Source organism: Pelodiscus sinensis, chromosome 1, assembly GCF_052426305.1.
Source record: "Pelodiscus sinensis isolate ZL-2025 chromosome 1, ASM5242630v1, whole genome shotgun sequence".
Classification (NCBI taxonomy): Eukaryota; Metazoa; Chordata; order Testudines; family Trionychidae; genus Pelodiscus; species Pelodiscus sinensis.
The window spans coordinates 81515191-81534943 of record NC_143052.1 but is presented as its reverse complement, the minus strand read 5'-3'; the positions used below and the strand labels follow the sequence as shown (position 1 = coordinate 81534943).

At 38.3% G+C, this 19753-nt stretch overlaps 1 protein-coding gene across 3 annotated transcripts in view; it reads left to right on the top strand.

Moving 5' to 3' along the window:
- The window catches only part of EEA1 (early endosome antigen 1), a 121082-nt gene extending 101708 nt beyond the window's left edge, over positions 1–19374 (top strand). For 2 of the 3 annotated variants that reach the window (XM_075933133.2, XM_075933141.2), the window contains 7 exons: positions 2759–2944; positions 3387–3518; positions 6952–7137; positions 7530–7768; positions 10613–10733; positions 11730–11828; positions 13551–19374. In XM_075933133.2, the coding sequence (XP_075789248.2) occupies positions 2759–2944; positions 3387–3518; positions 6952–7137; positions 7530–7768; positions 10613–10733; positions 11730–11828; positions 13551–13673 (1086 nt within the window). In that variant the 3' untranslated portion in view covers positions 13674–19374. Of the gene's footprint in view, positions 1–2758; positions 2945–3386; positions 3519–6951; positions 7138–7529; positions 7769–9951; positions 10229–10612; positions 10734–11729; positions 11829–13550 lie in introns of those variants that run through there. The other variant, XR_016350202.1, reaches the window with a different exon arrangement.
- Positions 19375–19753: the final 379 nt, after the last annotated feature.

Here is a 19753-nt window from a genome sequence, read left to right as displayed (position 1 = left end):
GGATTGAATTAAACAAATAGCATATGAGATCTGCCTAATGCACCTCAGTCTTGGCCTGGATGCTTTTCTTTTGTAGTCCTGATCTCATTCATAGATTAGGAATAAGATGTATTTGGAGAATTTATCTTGCTTCATAGCATAGTCTTCCTGGTGGTGTTTTTTTTAACTGGACCTTTCCTCTTTGTGTATTTGCTAGAATCCTCTTCCCTGCCCTCCGCTCCCTCACTACACATGTAATAAAAGGGACAGAATGGGAAAAATTGTGCACTAAGCCACTGTCATCTGGTACATATAATGTCCTCAAAATATTTTCTAGCGTCAGCTGAGTCCTTTCCTTGTTGCATCCCTTGTTTAAAAACATTCTGATGAATATTCTATTGAATTCATCATTTGTCCTAACACATTTACTTTCTTTTTTCCTTATTCAAGAATTTAAAATTAAACTAGCATTAACCTGTGAATAGGGGCCTTCATTTTTGGTCTTTATTTAATTTTTTCTAGGAATTTATCAGTGTTTATTAAACAACAAAAATGGGTGAAAATTGGTGGGAAAACTATTAGTAATTTTCTGGGAAAATATCAAGGCTTAAGTTGGTGGGCACAAGGACAGGGAAAAAATTATTCAGCAGATTAATGGTTTGATGAACAAATTCAATCTGGCCTGCTGCAAAACTAAAACAACTAAAAACACAAGGCTACGTCTGATTTTAAGAAAACAATACACCTCTAATCTGAAAATAAAATGTTTAATTTCCATAAACAGTTCACTGTTGTAGACTTAGAACTATTAGTCTTTAAGTGTTTACATTTAATTGGGCCACACAATTTATAATGCAGACACTCAGCTTTATCCTTTTCTCTTGTTTTTGTTTTTTTTTTTTAATTTTTGCTGTTTTGTGTTCTGAAATGTATTCTGATACAGATTTTCATTTTCATCCCATTTTGGTGCAGCAGATGTATAAACCAGTGTTTGCTAACATCTTGACATAAGTTCATGGTGGGCATGAGAGTCAGCAGTACGTTCAGACGTGCATGCGCTTCAGGGCTTATAAATGTGCCTGTTTGTTGTATATATCTTCTAGCCTAATACACAGCTCTACTTCTTGTTGAAGATTTGCAACCACTTATGTAATAGTGATGATTAATAGAATAAATTATTTTTTATATATTTGATACAAAAGTTGGGTGAAAATTGAGAAAAAATGAATAATACTTTTTCGTAAGACCTGAGATTTTTTTAGTTAAAAATTGTTTTATATGGAAAATGAAGGAGCTTATCTCTTAAGTATTCATGCGTGTGTAGCAGCATTCTAGGTACTAGCAAGATAGGATGTAAGATGTCTGTGTGGACATTAATACTTAAGCTGGTCTGACACTCCATCCAGTAACGGAGGGTATTGCTTAGTCATTCCGAAAGACAATCACACAAACAGCATGTCAAACATTGACGTGATTATTTGTTCTCTTAAACAATATTTACTATGGTTGAAACAGATACTAGTTAGGATAGGATACTGTAAAACTAGCCTGTTAAAAATAATGGGTGGAATTGTAGCGGTCAAAACTCCCATTGATTTCAGCTGGGCAGTTTTTCATTCACTATTAAAATGTCATAGTTGGTAAGTTCTGGCAGTCTTCCACCTCATAAAGGTCTGTGCAAGAACCAAAGGGCAAAATTCTTATTGATATCAGTGGCACCTGGCTTTCCTTGCATGTGTCCACTTAAAATATCTTGGGACATATTTACATAACTCTACTCTTTTCTGTTTTATTTGTTACCAGATACTGAAGTAGGCTTTAATGACTGAGGTGCTTTTCCTTTTTACTTGTCTTTGAATATGGCTTGATATATGCTTATTGTTTAAGTTTTGTAAAGATAATATGCCTTTTTATAAGGTACTATCCCCCTGTGCTTAAATCCCAACATAATTGTCTCTTCCTTTGCTCTTGCTTAGTTCACTTTCGTCAAAATACCTTTTGGAAATGAATTGCAACCTCTTTTGTCCATGACCATGTGTTGAAATTTTTACTTCTGCTTCTCATTTGCCGTCCTCTGAGAGCGAATTCAGTTTGCTTTTCTCATAATTGCTCAGTCTCTGTTAACTGCAACATAACAGTCACCTCATTGTTCCAATTACTGTGTTTTACTATTGCTCTCACAGTGTTACAGGCACGGTCCCATCAAGAAGATGTAGAGGACTTACTTTCTAAGAAGACAAGTTAGATATATGAGGGAAAGTGAGAACCCATACAATGTTTGGGACTTTTACCATTTCTTATTGCTACAAGATAGGTGGGATTTTCAAAACTACTCAGGATTGGTTTAACTCTGTTCCCATTTAAAGTTTATGTGAAAATTCAACAGGAACAGAGTTAAGCTAGCACTTAATGCTTCAGAAAAATCTCACTCTGCCACTTTACCTATTTCTCATGTGTACAACTGTTTGTACTCATGGGTAAGTATCTGAATAAGTTTATTTGTTTTTTACTAATTTTTTACTGTATAATTTCCTTCTTTGTTTCCTGATGCGTTTTAATGCGTAAACTCCAGCACCCATTGCTGGAAACATTATTGGAAACATTTTTCTTTCAGACTGCTAACTATGTTCTACTGAAATTTTAAAATAAAGTACTATGCACTAAAAGCTGATTTCTTACAGAGGCATAGCAAGTGTTTCAGTTATTGTGGCTACTGTAGAACTCTGATATTGCAATGGCTTTTGTCAGATGATTTTCAGAGCTGGTTTTTTTTTATTAGTCCACAGAGGAGAAACTTGCTCTGGCTCAGGAGGAATTAGTTTCAAGCAGAAATCAAATTGGTAACCTTAATCAGTCAATCCAAGAACTTAAGACAGTAAAGTCTACCCTGGAGCAGGATGTGTCAAAGAAAGAACAGCAGTTAAAAGAGCAGATCAGAATGTTACAGGAAATCCAGAAAGACAAGGTAATTTACTTTGCCCTTTACCTTTCTCTTTTTCCTATGTTCTAATTTATATGTGTTTAGAAATGTGCCAATACATCTCAGTTTATTGTGCTGATGCAATTTGTATCTTCACTTCCAGCAGTTTATTGGGCCACTGTTACCTAAAAGATTTTAAACAAATAGTTGAAATGACAGAATAAATTAAAACATGTTCAGCATAAGTTAATTATATATAGGGACCCACGCACTGAACAAAATTAAGGTGAAAAGAAAAAAAACCCCTGATTATTGATTTTAAATATTAAACTAAATGATAGGTTTTTCTCTAGGATCAAATGAAATAATTGTGGATGGAGATCTGATACAATCATTTTCCCATCAGCAGTCTTTGTAGTCAAGAGGTTTTTGCTAACTGTAAGTCTGGATGAGATCCCATTTTTCCTTTGATTTTTTTCCCCCCAAGGTTTTGAAAGAAAAAGACTTGGCTAATGAAAAAGCTAAATCAACAGAGCTCCAGGAAATAAAGAATAGGCTGGAGAAAGACAGTAATAAATTGAGTGAAGAGCTTAAGACCCGCAAGCAAGAATTTGAGAAGGTATGTCGAGACACCAATTGGAACTACAGATAGGAATAAGAATATATTTGAATATAACACGGTCAGTCAATGGCTCTTAAATTTCTTTGCAATGGTGGGTATTACTATTTCCTCTTTACATATGGATGAACTCCGTTGAAGCCCATATCCAAAAGAAGTACTTAGGAGACTAACTCCCACTTTAGGCACTCAAGTCCAAATTTTAGGCACCACTGAGATCTTCAGAACCCTTGGGCTGTGTCTAGACTACATGCCTCTGTCGTCAGAGGCATGTAGATTAGACACATAGGCAAAGGCAAATGAAGCCGCAATTTAAATGATCGCGGCTTCATTTACATTTACATGGCTCAGCGCGCTAGTCTGGGTGCTCCCCTGCCTACATCAAAGCCCTTTGTTGGCAGCCCCGTTATTCCTCGTGGGATGAGGTTTACCGGGGCTGCCGACAAAGGGCTTTGATGTCGGCAGGGGAGCGTCCAGACTAGCGCGCTGAGCCGACAAACAGCTGATCAGCTGTTTGTCGGCTCAGCACGGCAGCCATGTAAATGTAAATGAAGCCGCGATCATTTAAATTGCGGCTTCATTTGCCTTTGCGAAAACAACAAATCTACATGGCTCCGTCGACGGAGCCATGTAGTTTAGACGTATCCTAGGTCACCTCCTACCTAGCTCTAGAGGTGCTTAAAGTTTTGCTGTAAAAATTCTGTATATGTCTAAGTTTGTGCCACTGAGTATGCACATAATACCTCAGTCTAGACTGCTAGGCACCTGTTATCATGGATCAGCTCCAATGGGATCCTCAAACCAGGTTAAGATAGATGTTTCTACCTGTCTTGTGATGACCAGTCTGGATGGGGTTCTCAGTGCACTGAGCTATATGGGTGATTCTAATGTGGGTCAAATAAGTCTTATTGAAGCTGTTCTACTGTGTATAAATAATAAAATGTGCTTTGGGCCACAGAGCAAGAATTCTGTAGCCACTGGGCAATGGAGTCACTCTCCTGAAATGCAGGAGACCCAAATTCAACCTCCCTTTCCATATCAACCAGAGGGGGAATTGAACTGGGGTGTACTGTACTTTTAGTACTCTAGCCACTGGGCTGCATATTATAAGGAAGGTCTCTCTACTCCTCTCTGCTCCTTGGTTATCTTATGTGGAATTAGATGTGTGTCGTCACCACTTTTGCTAGAAACCGCTTAAGAACCTGATTCCTAGTAGGGGATCCTGGATGTGGGTCACAAGCAGAAATAGGTGCCTTTTTCCAGCCCTGACTGGAGGTGCCTCATTCCCTGGTTAGGATCCACCTTTCTCCTCAGCATCTCCCATTGGCTACTTTAGGCAGCTCTTTACCTAGCATACTAACTTCTGTGGATCCCATTCTTAGGTGCCTCTCTCCCCCCATGCATTCTGTAGGAAACCTAGGCACTTGACCAAGGGTTTGTAGATTCCACTGAGATGGCAAGATCCCTAAAAAGTAAGTTAGGATTTGCAATCCAAGTCCCTTTGTGGATTAGGCCGAAGTAATTCTCCAAGATGACACAACAAGACTGGGTCAACTGGTTGTGATCCAAGTCTCCTGACTTCAGATTCTGTACTCCTGACTTTGTATATAGAAAACTCTAAGCAATTAACTATCCAGACTTTCTCCCAATGTTTTAATAAAAAGTGGACAAGAAGAAAAGTTCTCACAATGTGCCCCCAAATTCTGAGAAGCAAGGCAATTAAACAGCCTCTTTTAGTCCCCCAGAAAAGAAAAAAATCAAAGCAAAACCAACATCTTAATTTTATTAATGTGCATGTGCTCACTGATAGGGAAAGCCATGTAAAGTGTGAAGATGTTGAAGGGGATTTAAGCTGTTTGTGAATTGTGTCCAACCTGAACTTTGCTTTTTAAAATCAATACCCCTACTTAAAAAAAATATCTGTGCATTCACTAAAAATGTACCTATTTGTCACTCTGAAGTGCATGTAATTTATTTACAACATGAAAATACCAAACCAATGTTAGCTAAACCAATGTTGTTGAAGCTTCTTTAAATATCACTCTTGAGGCAAGAGTAAATTTTAGAAATCCTTTTAAGGATTGCTCCTTAAAAAAAGAGAAAAGAAAAAGAAAATTAGAGGGTGGAATTTTGAATAGAATTATTTTTTAAAAGTCTTTGAATTATAGGTGCTCATAAAATTTGCATCTGTAGCTCTTTCCTGTCTCTTCTGATGTCTAACACTTCTAAAAGACAGCCTAAGTAAATTTTCTACATTTTATTACATATTATATTTATTATCAGTAATGTATTTGCTTCTGCTGGCCTCTCCATCCCACAGAAAGCTTGCAATCTAATAAAAATGAATTAATTTTAAAGTAGCCTGGATATAAGCTCCTGGGAAATGCCAAAAAAACCCTCCAACAACAACAAAAAAACCCCAAACAACCCATAGCTTTCAGATGTTCTTTTGTAATCCAACGTCTAAAAACGATGGTTATTTCTAGAGAATTCAATGTGCAATGCTTTGTGTTTTGGGGAACACTAACTATAACTGTCACACTCTTCCTGAAATGTCTATCCTAAAAAAAAGAAGGAATTTACAGAGCTGCAGAGAATTTTAAAACACACAGAAACTGGGATGTCAGCTTAATATTTATCTCTTGTTCTCAGTGGTTGGTTGCAGTCAGACTGAAACCAAAATGATCCCCACTTACGAAATCAAGTATGGCTATTTCATCCATGCAAGGGTTTGAAAGGACAAAAAATAAGGCTGTATCCTCATGATTTTTGAATTGTATTTCAATGGAATGTGTCCTATGGAAAACTAGAGCCCCTTATTCTTCAGAATTATAAAGCATACTGAGCTGTGGATTTAAGGAAGAATGATTCCTGCTAAATTAAGCTATTCTATTTTTAAAGCTATTTCCTGTACATCAGGTAGATAAATATTTACAAACTTCAGACCCGTATAAAGACCTGTATTTACAAACTTAAGACCTGTATGCCTATGAAGTAATTGTTTCCAATGGATTTAACAAACAAACAAATAAATAAATAAATAAATAAACACATAAATAAAAATCCCCTCCTTGCCACTACAGAGTTTGTAACTTACATCTCGTAACACTTACCTAATACAGAAAACCGAACAGCAAAATTGATTAAAATCTGACTTAAAAGTGGAATTACAAACCTATTACTTTCCACTATTTTAGTGGAAAATATTTTTTTTTCAGTTTGTGGTAATCTAAAATGTAATTTGTAACCTAGGAAAGGAAGTTTAAAAAAATAAAATTTTATATAGTCTTGGTCTGTTGATATTTTATGCAATAAAGGCATTTGCCCTCCAGTCCCAGGGAATAGTTATTGTTGGTCTGAAGTTAGTTTGCAGATAAGTTTTACCATTTTAATTTTAGACCCTATGTGATAGTTTAAACTTGCATTTTAACAGGAGGTGACAAATCTAAAGGACGCCAAGCAGCTGTTGATACAACAAAAGCTAGAGCTTCAGGGCAAAGTAGATAACATGAATTTAGCTCTTGAACAGGAGAAGAAGAATCAGCAAATTATCAAAGATCAGCTGAAGAAAAAGGAGGACGAACTGAAGAAGGAATGTGTTGAGATTGAAACTAAATTGGTGAGCACGTAGGTTGTGTGTGTTTAGCACATGTCTCTGGATCCTTTCAAAGAGCATTTTAATTTTAATCTCATAACATTTACATTTTCAATCAATGGCTTGTAAATATTTCCAAAAACCTGCCTCAGTTGAACAATACCAGAAGGGCAGAATCTAGTTTTCTTTTACTTATAAGGAGCATTGTTCCATTAAAAAAAAAGTGACTCTTTGAAAAGACATGCTTGAAAAACTGCCTAAAAAGGTTCTGCAGATGTAGCAGAGATAAGCATTATCATCATTTTAATTTTGATGTTAGAATTGACAATATACCAGTCTGTTCACATAGTATGCTCAGCATAGTCTATCTCAGAGCTGTTTGAAAGCTCATTGTTCAATGTTTCCTTTTCTCTTAGCACACCGAGATAAAAGCTAAAGAAGAAGAAAACAAAAAATATGAAGAGGTGGAGGCCAAGCTCACCATGCAGATCACAGCTCTGAATGAAAACCTGGCTACAATGAAGAAAGAGTGGCAGAGCAGTCAAAGGAGAGTCAGTGAGCTAGAGAAACAGACAGATGATTTGCGTGGGGAGATTGCAGTGTTAGAAGCAACCGTACAAAATAATCAGGATGAGAGGAGAGCATTGTTGGAGAGGTGAGTCAGTGAGTGTGGTGTGGGAGTGTGCTTTCTGTAGCGTATTAAGAAGAGGATAAATTAAAATTTGAAAAATAGTGTTTGTCTTCCTAGTGCTTTATGTACATTTTGTATGTATTGTACTGACCCCAGTGCTCCAGGTAGGGGTTTCCAGAGAGTGAAGGCTCCCTTCCTTATTTCCAGCAAGTCTTAGTAGGCTGTTCAAACTATCAACCAACCAACCAAGAGCCTCCACACCTTATGGGCTTTGTGATGGAGTGCCCACCTCCTGGAAATCTTAGCAGGTGAGTCCCAAGTTGCCTCTTCATGAGACACAAGATGCTCACCAGGGCCCCAACCCACACTGACCTTAACAGACTTGTGTCCATTCCCTGAAAGTCCTTAATTAAGCTCTTTTGGAGCCTCTGCAGATCCATCCTGGTATTGTTAAACTGAAGAGCAATGTGCTTGTAGGATTGGAGGACATCCTGAGGTCTGCATGCAGAAAGAACCCACTTGTCAGATGAAAGAAACTCCTTATTGTGCTCTTCTAAACTCATCTGAGCCAGTTTTCTACAGCAGTGTTACAAACACAGAAATTAAAACCTTTTGAAATCAGGCTGTTGCACCTAAATATTGCACCTGGGCATTAAACCATAACTAGGGAGTGACCCCTATAAACCAAGTTCTCCTTTGAATGTCCTCTGCATACTGCAATTCTTGGGATAGGCACCAACCAGTGTCGTTGAATGATGCAAAATTATACTACCAATGCCTGGTCTAAGCGTTCATGTGCCCTTTTGTGCACCTCCCATCAGTGTTTGAGCATATTCTGAGGTTGGGGCTATAAAAGGAGGCAGGGAAGTAATTACTGCCTAAGTTCTTTCCAACTGCCCTCACAGATGGATGTGAGCTACTTTCAGCATACAAAATTGAAGACTGACCGGTCAGCAACAAAAGCTTTGGACCTACTTCCAAAAAACGAACATGGTAACAGAAATGGTCTTAGACAATACATATTCCATTTTAAGCACCTTTCTGAGTCTTGCACTGACTTCTGTTCAGGGAACTCACCAGAGGTTTCAGATTGCAAACATGCAGGTGTGAGACAGATCAGAGACCAAGAAATAGATCCCTTTTTGTATTTGCACAGTGATAATTTTCACTTAGGTACTTGCAGAAGGAACTGCATTTTTCAGGTCCATTTCATGCTTCTTCAGCAGAGGAAAGAGATTTGGATAAGGACCCAACACAAATCTTTCCCCTCTCAAAGAAAGTACACAGTGGATTCCTCGCTACATGGATCTTCTGCGATGCTATTACTTCATCCCAAAATGCATATAAGTTCACTTAGAAAGACTATCTCACCTTTATTGCTACTATGGATCCAGTCATAGCTAACCAGTTAAACTTTCACATCCCTAGCTGAGACAAAAAATTCACCCTCCACTATTTCTGAAAGATAGACCTTCAGTTTTACTTGAGATTAGAGAGAAGCAAACCATCTTTGGATTAACTCCCCCTATTATTTGGAGACTGTTTATGCCAACTTGACTGTGAGTGGCAGAAGTTCACTATGGACAAGTGGGTTTTGGACATCCTAAAGGGCCACCCAGTTTGAGACTGTTCCTCTGAACCAACCTCCCACTCCTTTTCTATTTAAGGACCCCTCTTACTAGTTGGTGTTAAGATCAGAAATCATCTTTTTATTGAGGGAGGGACTGATAGAAGAGGTTTTGGTAAATTTCAGTAAACTCCCATTATTTCCTTATTTCAGTAAACTCTAACTATTTTCTTATCCAAAGAGGTATGGAAGTCTTTGCCTAGTCCTGAATCTGAGGAAGCTAATCAGGTATGTTTGAAGGTTTCACTTCGGAATGTTAACTCTGGGTTCCATTATTGTGTCCCTTTCCTTGGTTTGCTGCATTTGACTCTCCTCCCCTCCCCGCCAATTTCTTCCTTTCATATTTTGATAAGAACATCACACAGGAAGTACTTGTGTTTCACATTAGGGCAGAACCATTTCCAGTACAAGGGTTCTTCCCTTTGGCCTTTTTACTGCAAACATAGAACTCTTTGTCACAAAGTTCAATGCCAAATGCTGTTTGTTTTGTTTGAGGGCAGCAGTAGATCCAAACTCTTTCCTCCCCAGTTGGGATAGGTATTGGATGCATGCTTTCCCACCATTCCTTTTAATATTGAAGGTTGTAAAGAAGATCAGACAGAACTCAGACAGGAAATTCCTATATGGCTGCGACAGCAGTGATACCCAAACTTACTTCTTTGAAAGGGATCCATATTAACCAACCTTGAAGAGGACAGTGATGAAGTCTGGCAAGTGCCATCTCATAAATGCAAAAGACTATATGACCCAATAAACTGAGACTGCTGGTAGAAAGCTGCACTGTTCAATAGCACCGGTTGGTGCACATCCCAAGCGGGTAAATATGCACAGTCCATCTCAAAGAACCTTGGTTACAGGCAAGTAACCTTCATTTTCTTCCTCTCATCTCCTTTCGGTTTGCTTTGCTGTAACTGCTGCTTCAGCTTAATGAGACTGTCCTGTTCTGCACTTGTGCCCAGCAGCACACCTTAGCTGGGGGAGCGCATTCAGTCCTGAACCCCCTCTGAAACATGTGCCCCACAGACCCCCAGTAGGTACTCGCTCTGAGAGTTAGGCTCAGCTGTGATCTTAGCTTAATTGTTTAAATAATATGTCAATTTTCCAGAAAAAAATACAATGGTTAATCACAGTGATATGTTTGTTATGGATACATGGCTAAACCTTTCAGTGGTGACATTTTGCCAAATAGCATAGGAATTGCTTTGTATATGTTTAATTTACTGTTTGTTGTCCATCTTCAGGTGTATTAAAAGTGAGGGAGAAATTGAAAAGCTTCAAGCCAAACTCCTGGAACTGAAAAAGAAGCTGGATAACACAACTGCAGCAATGCAGGAGCTAGGCCGAGAAAACCAGTCACTACAGGTATAAATTACATTGCGTGACTAAGCATGTCAATCTTAATGTTTATTTTAGAAATGTGTGTCTGTCCATCCATCTGTGAGTCCATTTGTTCAAGAACTCCTCCCAAATGGGAAAAGCTAGAACCACCAAATTTGCTATTCAGCTTCCTCTTATCATAACTTAGAGCAAGTTCAGGGTTTGGTTGTGCCAGGACAATGGGATGTGCCTGGAATTTGATTGTTTCTCATACATGGAAGTGGAGGGGTCTTGTAGGAGGGACAGTTATACTGCAGAATGACCACAGGGGGACAGAAAGAGGCCAGAGATGGGGACCAGGACAGCTGTAACCTCACTGGGCCAGCAGGCAGCAGGAGTGGAGAAATGGGACCACTATCTACTATATATTTCAGAGAGTTTGTCTGTTTTGTGTCTATTTGTCTATGTGTCTGTCTGTCCCCCAGCCGGGGAACATTCACCCATCCCCTGGCTGTGCCCGCTGCAGTTGCAGCAGCCATGGACAGGCATTTCTCACCTGGGTCCAAGCTGCAGCGGTAAGAGACGGCTGGGGTTATGCTCTCTCCCTGGGGCAGCCTGCATACTGAACCCCTCATCCCCAGCTCCACCCCAGCACAATGATTTAAATGAAGAAAAAACTTATTTGACTTAAGGACCCGAGCCATGCCAGGTAAATTTTCTAGTACCAATATGGAGTGGCAAAAACTATTTTGACTTGAATAGTGTATTGTTGCTTCAGATGGGTTAAAATGATGCCCATTGTATCCCAGGATGCAGTTGATATCAAAGGATCTTCATGTAAGTTCTGAATTCAGCCCACAGTTTGGACTTTGAAAAGTCCTTTTTAAAAAAATAACTGAGCTGGTATTAGAATTGATGACTCACCGTGACTAATTCTCACTGCTTTATTCTGATGCATACAACATAAGTGATGTATCAAAGGACATTAATAAGAAGTGTACTTGCATTTAAAAACAGTCTGGATTTGTTTTATTCGTCTAGATTAAACATACACAAGCCCTAAACAGGAAGTGGGCAGAAGACAATGAGGTACAGAACTGTATGGCCTGTGGGAAAGGTTTCTCCGTGACAGTAAGAAGGGTAAGTGTGCCTTTGTAGGGATTATTTAGACATTGTTTTCTTTTTGAACTGTTCTGGAGTTGAAGCAAAGTTTAAGAGCATCTTTAAAACATACTCCTCAACCTCAGTACAGCTCATCATCAGAGATGGTATGTACTGTTTCCAAAATTATAACTGCTCAAGGCTTTGTACACAGGCTTTATCTATATCTGTGTAGAACTAGATATAGTTGAAGAGGTACAAACCCTTGTTTGAACACAGGTATTATCAATATCAAGGCACTTACATCAGCATGACTTATTTCTGTAGATTTAAATTCAGGCCTGATGTAAATGAATGTAATTCTGTTGAAATCAGTAATTCTATCTCACATGAGTGGTCTGATATTTTGATACTTTTTAAGCACTGATTAGATTTAGAAATACAAGATACATACATAGCTTTGTCAGTGTAATCCTGTATGACTTCCCCTCTGACTATTTGCAGTCATTTGGTGTTTCCTGAGTCACAGTTCAGGGAAATTGCACCTGTATTTCTGCTCACTGGTTTAGCAAGGACACCTACTCTTCGTTGCCAGCTCTCCAGATGTTGGTTTTCTTGGGTGGAGCCACAAGTCTCTCTTTTTTCTGTCCAGGGCATTTCTACTCTGGACAGTTCCCTGCTTTCACTGTGTCAATCCCAGCACAGACAGATGCTTTAGGAAACCAGCTTGCTTTCTTTTCAGAGACAGATAACTGTAATTGCTACAAATATAAGTTACCACACAGTTCTTTGTAAACAAATTCGTTTTATTCTTAAGGTAAAAAACATTACAAAGAAAACATATAAAAAACAATAAAAGGACCTACATGCAAGCTAATCAGCGTGCCAGAATTCATCCCAGCTCTGACACGGGCTCTGGCAAATGAAGTTATTTAATATTCCATCTCTTACTGTGCTTACAAGTTCATCAGAGTTTCAGCACAGAACAAGCATACTGTTTTAACAGGTCTCAGTGGGCAACGTCTTTCCAAGGATTGGGGCCCTCTGTACACAGAGGTCCTGTCAGTTGGCAGAAGGCCCCCAGACAAATGAAAACCTAGGCTTTTCTCCAAAAATATTTTTGTTGATCTGTGGAGAATCCAGTTTGAGCTAATATGTGCATTTTGCCCAGGAGAGTGGCTTCAAAGGCTGGATAATAGAGAAAGTTCATTAGTATCCCCCCTCCCTACTACACAAAGTGCATACCAGGTCACAACAACACATCCACAATTGCTTTTTACTAGTGTCCCCTTGGGTGTTAACCTAGTTCAGCATGGTTTAACCAAACTCAGTGAAGCTTATCTTAATTCTGTGAGATTTGTTCAGTATATTATAGTATATAATCTGTCTGTCACAACTACTAATTGTATTGAATTATAGAGTGGTTTCAGCTATTTGAAGGGGTTTCATTAAGTCCATGAAACATGTATATCATGGACCTAAACAAGCTTGAGAGGTAAAACTTTCAAGTAACTTTAAGTCCCATTAAAAGTAACTTAGGAGCCTACGAATCCTTGAAAGTCTCCTAAATCACTTAGACACTTCTGAAAATTGTACCCGTATGCCCTTTAGAAATTGAGTTGTACATAAACCTAAAGTGCCACTTAGATCCTAGTGTTAAATGTGATTGATTGGCTATCTTCTGTAATAATTTCTTGTAATGTACATTGCTCACTATACTGTAACTGACAATTCCATATTTGTTGTTTTCATCTTTGACAGCATCACTGTAGACACTGTGGAAATATCTTTTGCGCTGAGTGCTCCGCAAAGAATGCCTTAACTCCTTCTTCTAAGAAGCCTGTCCGTGTCTGTGATACTTGTTTTAATGACTTACAAGGATAACTGGTTATCTCAAATGGCACTTAAACGTTACGCTAGAATTAGAATTTCTGTTGATGCACTTCGTACAGCACTCAGACTACTATTCAGTTTGAACAATGATTGTAACACTTGCAAAATTTAGTATATTTTAAAATGTTTTATTGATACTAAGTAAAACTATTGTATTTTTTTGTGAGAGGGGCTCAGATCATTCTCAGCTTATTGCCATTTACCCAGGAAAGAGCTTTTATGTCTAAATTAGGAACACCCATTTATTTGTAAATAAAGTTTAAACAGAGAAGTAACAATGTATTTTTTTAATCTTGAATTTTTTTGTTCAAAAGAAACATGTATGTTATACTGCAGTTTTTGTTTCTTTCAAAGAGTAAGTTGCAAACATTTGCAAGGATTTTATGTATCAAATTTTGCTGCTTAAGTGGTGTAATTCCATTTTAATTATTGCATTTGATTGCATAACTAACATCCTTTTAAATCCCCCAATCATTTCTTTATGAGTTGTTTTTCGCCTCTCTTGCTCTTGAATTTTTCTCTCTAAGGCTCCAATCCTGCAGTGGGGTCAGACACCTGTACCCGCATGGAACCCTGTTGACCTACATGGGGCTCTGTATGGGCACTGTGGTCTTGCCACAAAGAGCTTATTGCAATATCAGTGCCTAAATCATTGCCCAACTACATTTGGATATTGGAGTATCTTTACAGGTACTATACGGTACTAGCATTTGTATCAGGACTTCAAGTTTGGCTTCTGTTCTAGGAATGTTGCATAAAGCTCTCCCTTATCAATGTATAGATTTGTTGAACAGAATATAACTACAGATTTTCCTATCTGTGCACATATAAAAAATATCCTCTGTTCTATTCTTTTTCTTTCCGTAATAACAGTAGAAGCCTTTAAAAGTCCTTGGTTGATCTTTGAAGAACACCAAACTGTCCTATGCTAGGTTTCCTACTAATGACCTATATTCTGAGATTCTAGCATTTTATATGATTTCCCCACATGACCTGGAAGAGGTTGGGATCATTCTCTCCCTAACAGACTTGGTCTTTCCACTGCTTCTCTTGAACCTTTGGTGCTTGTGTTGTTCTTAATGCTGAGCCTTTCTTGGTACAGTAGTTTCATGACCTGCTCAGAATTGTGGTTGAAACTGCTCCTGATTTGTTTATGGACAAAACAGTCAGGCTTAAGTAAGAGGTGAGGATACAATTTTAGACTGTTACTGTCCCAGTTTCTTCTCTTTGCTTGTGCTGGAGGAATTTTTAAAAATTATGCATATACATACCTCTCTTTATTGTGTAGGCAAAAAGTAAAATGTACTTAGCTGTGATTTCTCCTTTTCTGAAGTGGGCTCCTGCTTCTCCATGATCTATTACAACTGGGTTATTGTGCCTCATCTTCCAGACAGAGGCTTTTTAAAAAATATCCCCTCACACCTTCAGCTTCTCAAAATAATGCCAGCAGGTGGAGCTATTCCAGTAATTCATTGTCTAATTCACCCGCTAGCTGCCCAAGGTAAAAAGACTGTGTGTTTCAATGAATAAACATTATGAAAGATTAGCCATCTCCAAACAGGGTAGTTTACTTTTAACTATTAATTCATGTGTGTTATAGAAAAATGGAAATGAAGATTTAAAGCCCAGCAAGATCCCAAGGACCTCCAAAATTTCCCCCTCTCTCTGTAGAAATGCTGGGTTAAAGGGAAAGGGTTGAGATATTTCCCTTCCAATTGATATTTAATGGGAATTAAGTTTAATGGTGTCTCATGGAGCACCAGGTGCTTACTTCAGATAAGAAAAAGTTGTGGGTAGGTAAGGGATTTTACTTTCCTCCCTCATGACCATCTGGTGCTCCATGATCCAGTACTGGGAAGCAGCCAGCAGCAAAATCAATCTCTGCAAAGGGGAAGAAAACATAAAACAGCAAGTAAATTACCTCAAAAGATATCTAGCTCTTATGTGAGGGTGGATTTTTTGTTTGCGTGTTTGCTTTTCTTCTTTCCTCCCCCACCATAAGAAGAGTATTAAAGACAGAAAACCAAGAAAAAGACTTCTTGTCCAGAACTCCTGTCAGACAAAGACAACATGTCTGTTTAAAACTTATTGATAGCTAACGAAATGCACCAAAGTCCAGCTAGGCGTACAGCAGAATTACTTGAATGATACATTCTCTGACCTGTGCAGGAAATTCCACATGGCCAATTGAATGCCAAGCACAACATGAACTGGCTAGGGCTTTTTCTGGAACAACTGGGGCTAAGCAGTCTGAAAGAGTTGGGAGGCCCTGCCCTATGGCATTTTCCTTGCTGTCTGATGTACTGGGTGGAGATGTGCCTTGACAACATAGTTCAGAACAGAAAAATGTCCAAGGATTCTAACTTGTTGCTTTCAAATACCAGATCCTGCTGGTGAATTCCTGCCCCATATATCTTAAGGCTTGCCTGCCACAGTTCCGCTTTTGGAGTCAGGTCCTTCCTGGTATATTTCATCTTGGCCTGAAATTCTGAGTAGCCTTAGACCACTGGTTGGAGATCCTGTTTCAGCATTTCTGCCCCAAACACCTAACGCTGCATGTTGCATTGCTCTACAGGGTGGAAGGCAGTACAGTATTGTGTAGCTGGGTAATGAGCAGGAACTCCTTTGATCTTAGCTGCTACATTGCCCTGTTTTCTGTTACTGCAGATACCTATTGTCCAAAATTCTCACTCTACTAAGGGGTGCCAAGGAGAGAGAGAGAGAGAGAGAGAGAGAGAAGATTATAATGGAGAAAGCTCCAACGTGGAGATAAAAAGTTCTGGAGGAAGCAGCTGCTTCCATGAGCATATTTGAGATGCTAAGGAGTTAGAAAGAGAGGCAGTCAGGTTTTTGACTGGCTCCACCTGCTGGTACTGGTATGTGAAGCTAAAGAGAGAGAGGTAGGGGTGTGTGTGTGTGTGTGTGTGTGTGTGTGTGTGTGTGTGTGTGTGTGTGTGTGTGTGTGTGTGTGTGTGTGTGTGTGTGTTGTGTGTGTGTGTGTGTGTTTTTTAAGAGTCCTCCTCTCCCCCCCATTCTTGGAAGATGAAGACTAACCCGGTTGTAATGGATCCTGGAATACCAGGTGCTCATTAGGGGGAATAATTTTGTCACTTTTTGAATGACTTCGATATTGAGATAATCTCACTGGAAAAATCTTTTCTTAGTGAAGAAGGAAAAGATTTTTGGGAACAAAAATGTGAATTAGCCTTTGCAAATTATTGTCAGAAACAATTGATTGCCATTTGCCCAACTGTGGCTTGCCACAAAAGAAGTGACCCCTAAAGCAGAATATTCTGTAGAGAGCAGTAGGGACTCCCAAGAAACTAGAGTACTTTCTAGTTTGTGAGCGTAACTTAAATGAAATGTGGGAATAAATGCTTCTTTGAGCATTTGAAATTTATGACACATACCTGGAGATAGTGAAATGCTTAAGACCAGAAGGAAAATAAACGTTGTATAGAGTGACGACGAGTGAAAGCTCTGTAATGACACTAAGATTGGAAGAAGTTGAGAACTGGTGAAATAATTCATTGGAACCTCTGGAGGAGTAGGAAATAGCACTGTCACTTGCACTATGCACTTTTTTCTTTCTAGCCTAACTGAATATAATATTCCATTTATTGTCTGGCAGTTTTGAATGCATAGATGTAGTAATCAGTCCGTGGGGGGAGGGGGGTGTTCTTAGCTAGATTGCTCACTGAATTATATAAGTAACTCCCCTTTGTTGTTAAAGGGAGTTGTGCTCATGATTTCTCTGAACCCTAGGGGAGCATAACTCAAGGACACACACAAGAAAGGAATTGACATGTATTTTAAGAAGCACTGCTGTGCTTATAAAGCTGTCTCTTAAGATTTAAAATATGTGAATTTTACATATTTAAAAAAATCATGCGTATCAGTTTTCATTCACTAAGTAGTAGCTCTTGTACTCACCTTAGGTTATAGGGTAAGTTTGAAACTAACACATATAAACACAGTTACATAAGAAGTCACTAAATGGTTTGTGTTTCAGAGATAGTAATAACAGAAAATTAAAATTCTTCTAGAGAAACATGTACCTTTATTTGTCAGTTTTCTCCCAGGCTCTCCAAATAAAGCAATTTGCATGTTTAGAGAGAGAACATATAACACACAACTTACATTAACATTAAAAAAGAAACTTACTACTAGTTAACATTAACCATTTCTGCCTTTGTGCACAGCAATCCATATTATACTATGCATTCATCATACAGCAGGTTCATGAGTATCTTTTGAAGGGATTACATAGAATCCATTTGAAGATATTCAATGGGAAAAGTCTCTGATATTAACCCTCTCAGAACAGTGTTGCTTTAGAAGCAAAATATTTGTTGAAGTTTCCTCTTCAATTAAAAAGTCCCAAGTCTTTTTTGAATGCCTTTTCGGAGGGAGAAAGAGAGGAAGAGAGTGGCTTGTGGAGAATATATTCATTGATTGTGTCAACAGGCCAGTGCTGGCTGGACCAGGGCTCCTGCTGTTGGCTCTATTGCAAAGTCCTTTGTTGTATCACCTTGTTAAATCCCAACTCCTGGCACCAAAGGGATATTCTAAAACTCTCATGGAGTTAGTGAACACCGGAACTTTTTATAGAAATGTGTCCAAAATGCTGCTTGTATAGGATTTGTCACTTTTGTAAGAAAATAAAATAGAATAAAAAAACCCCAGCCCACCACTCAATGCCATATATAAGATTTTATTTAAACTACCTCTCAGTGTGTAATTCAACTAAGTAGTCCAGTTTAATAGGGTTTCCTCACTGTAGTGTAATGTAACATTTATACAGACTGCCAAATTTGCAAGTGTCTGTCACCAAAAAAAAAGTTAGTCTTTTTGTATATGTTTAAAAGTGTCAACTTGTTTCTAATTATTGTAGAGTCTGTTCTTTTTAATTTCTGTAGTTTTAATCCTACAAACTTTAGTTGTTTGAGAGGAAATAAATCACTACCACAAACTTTCCTAGTTAGGGTCTGTTGGGCTACAAGGATTGTATAGGGAGCTTTGTCACAGCATTATCCACTAATTAATCCACTCTTACATTAGCCTTTTCCCCCCAATACTCTCAACATGAACTTGATGAATGAATTTCTGTAATGGACGCGTGCTACGAATTACATTGCCTTGTTTGCCTCTTTTCTGAATTTTAATTATCAGTTTATTATAGTTGCAGATGTGAATATTGGGCATAAAATTGACTAATTTTCTGTGTAAGTCGATAAAATAGAATTGAAAAAAAGCTTTATGTTTCTAACCCACTAGTTAGAGATGAAGTATTATGCTTGCCTTATGGATGCAATTTTACCTACGGAACACTGCACTTCTTTTAAACTGGATCATACACTCATAATGGGCATAATACAAAGCTTATTGTATGTGTAGATAGACTTTGCATGAATTTTTTTCATCAATTTGATTTTTTAAGTCCTTCTTTCAGTGTTGTGTTTACTAATTGTGATCATGTAGTCGTGCCTTACATTGTGAAAGAGTTTAGTCCAGTATGCACTGCAATTCCTAAACTCTGCAATTGGGTGGTGACAAAAATTGTGGTCAAGAAAATGATACCATGCATCACCTAATTCTGTATAAATTATGATGGACAGATGCTTGTTGAAATGTTACTTTTGTTTTCTAATCTGTAAAAGGAATGATAATAAAATTAGATCTTTCTAATAGACCAGTTTTGTGATTTTTTTTCACATTATCTTGTCCCATCTTAAACAACATTATTTTGAACTGTGGGTTGTATTAGTTTAGAAATTGATTGTCAGGAAGCAAGAAACTGGAGAGCAGGCTTGGCTTTCTGTTTCCATGCTCTCGGAGTAACTGCCAAGAAAGATTTCACTGTTGCAAGGAGGTAATAAGGGGCATTATTTAATCAATTTCAGCGTTCACCGATTTCATTTGGAGTGATTTGCTCTTTTCTTCTATCTCAAAATCTGTCTCCACACTCATTTACTAGAGAAGGTTATTGTGTGTATTGGACAGAGAAGGCAGAGTATTGTATTGCAGTCAGTCCCTTCTGTCATTCACAGTTCTATCTTTGTATCATGTCC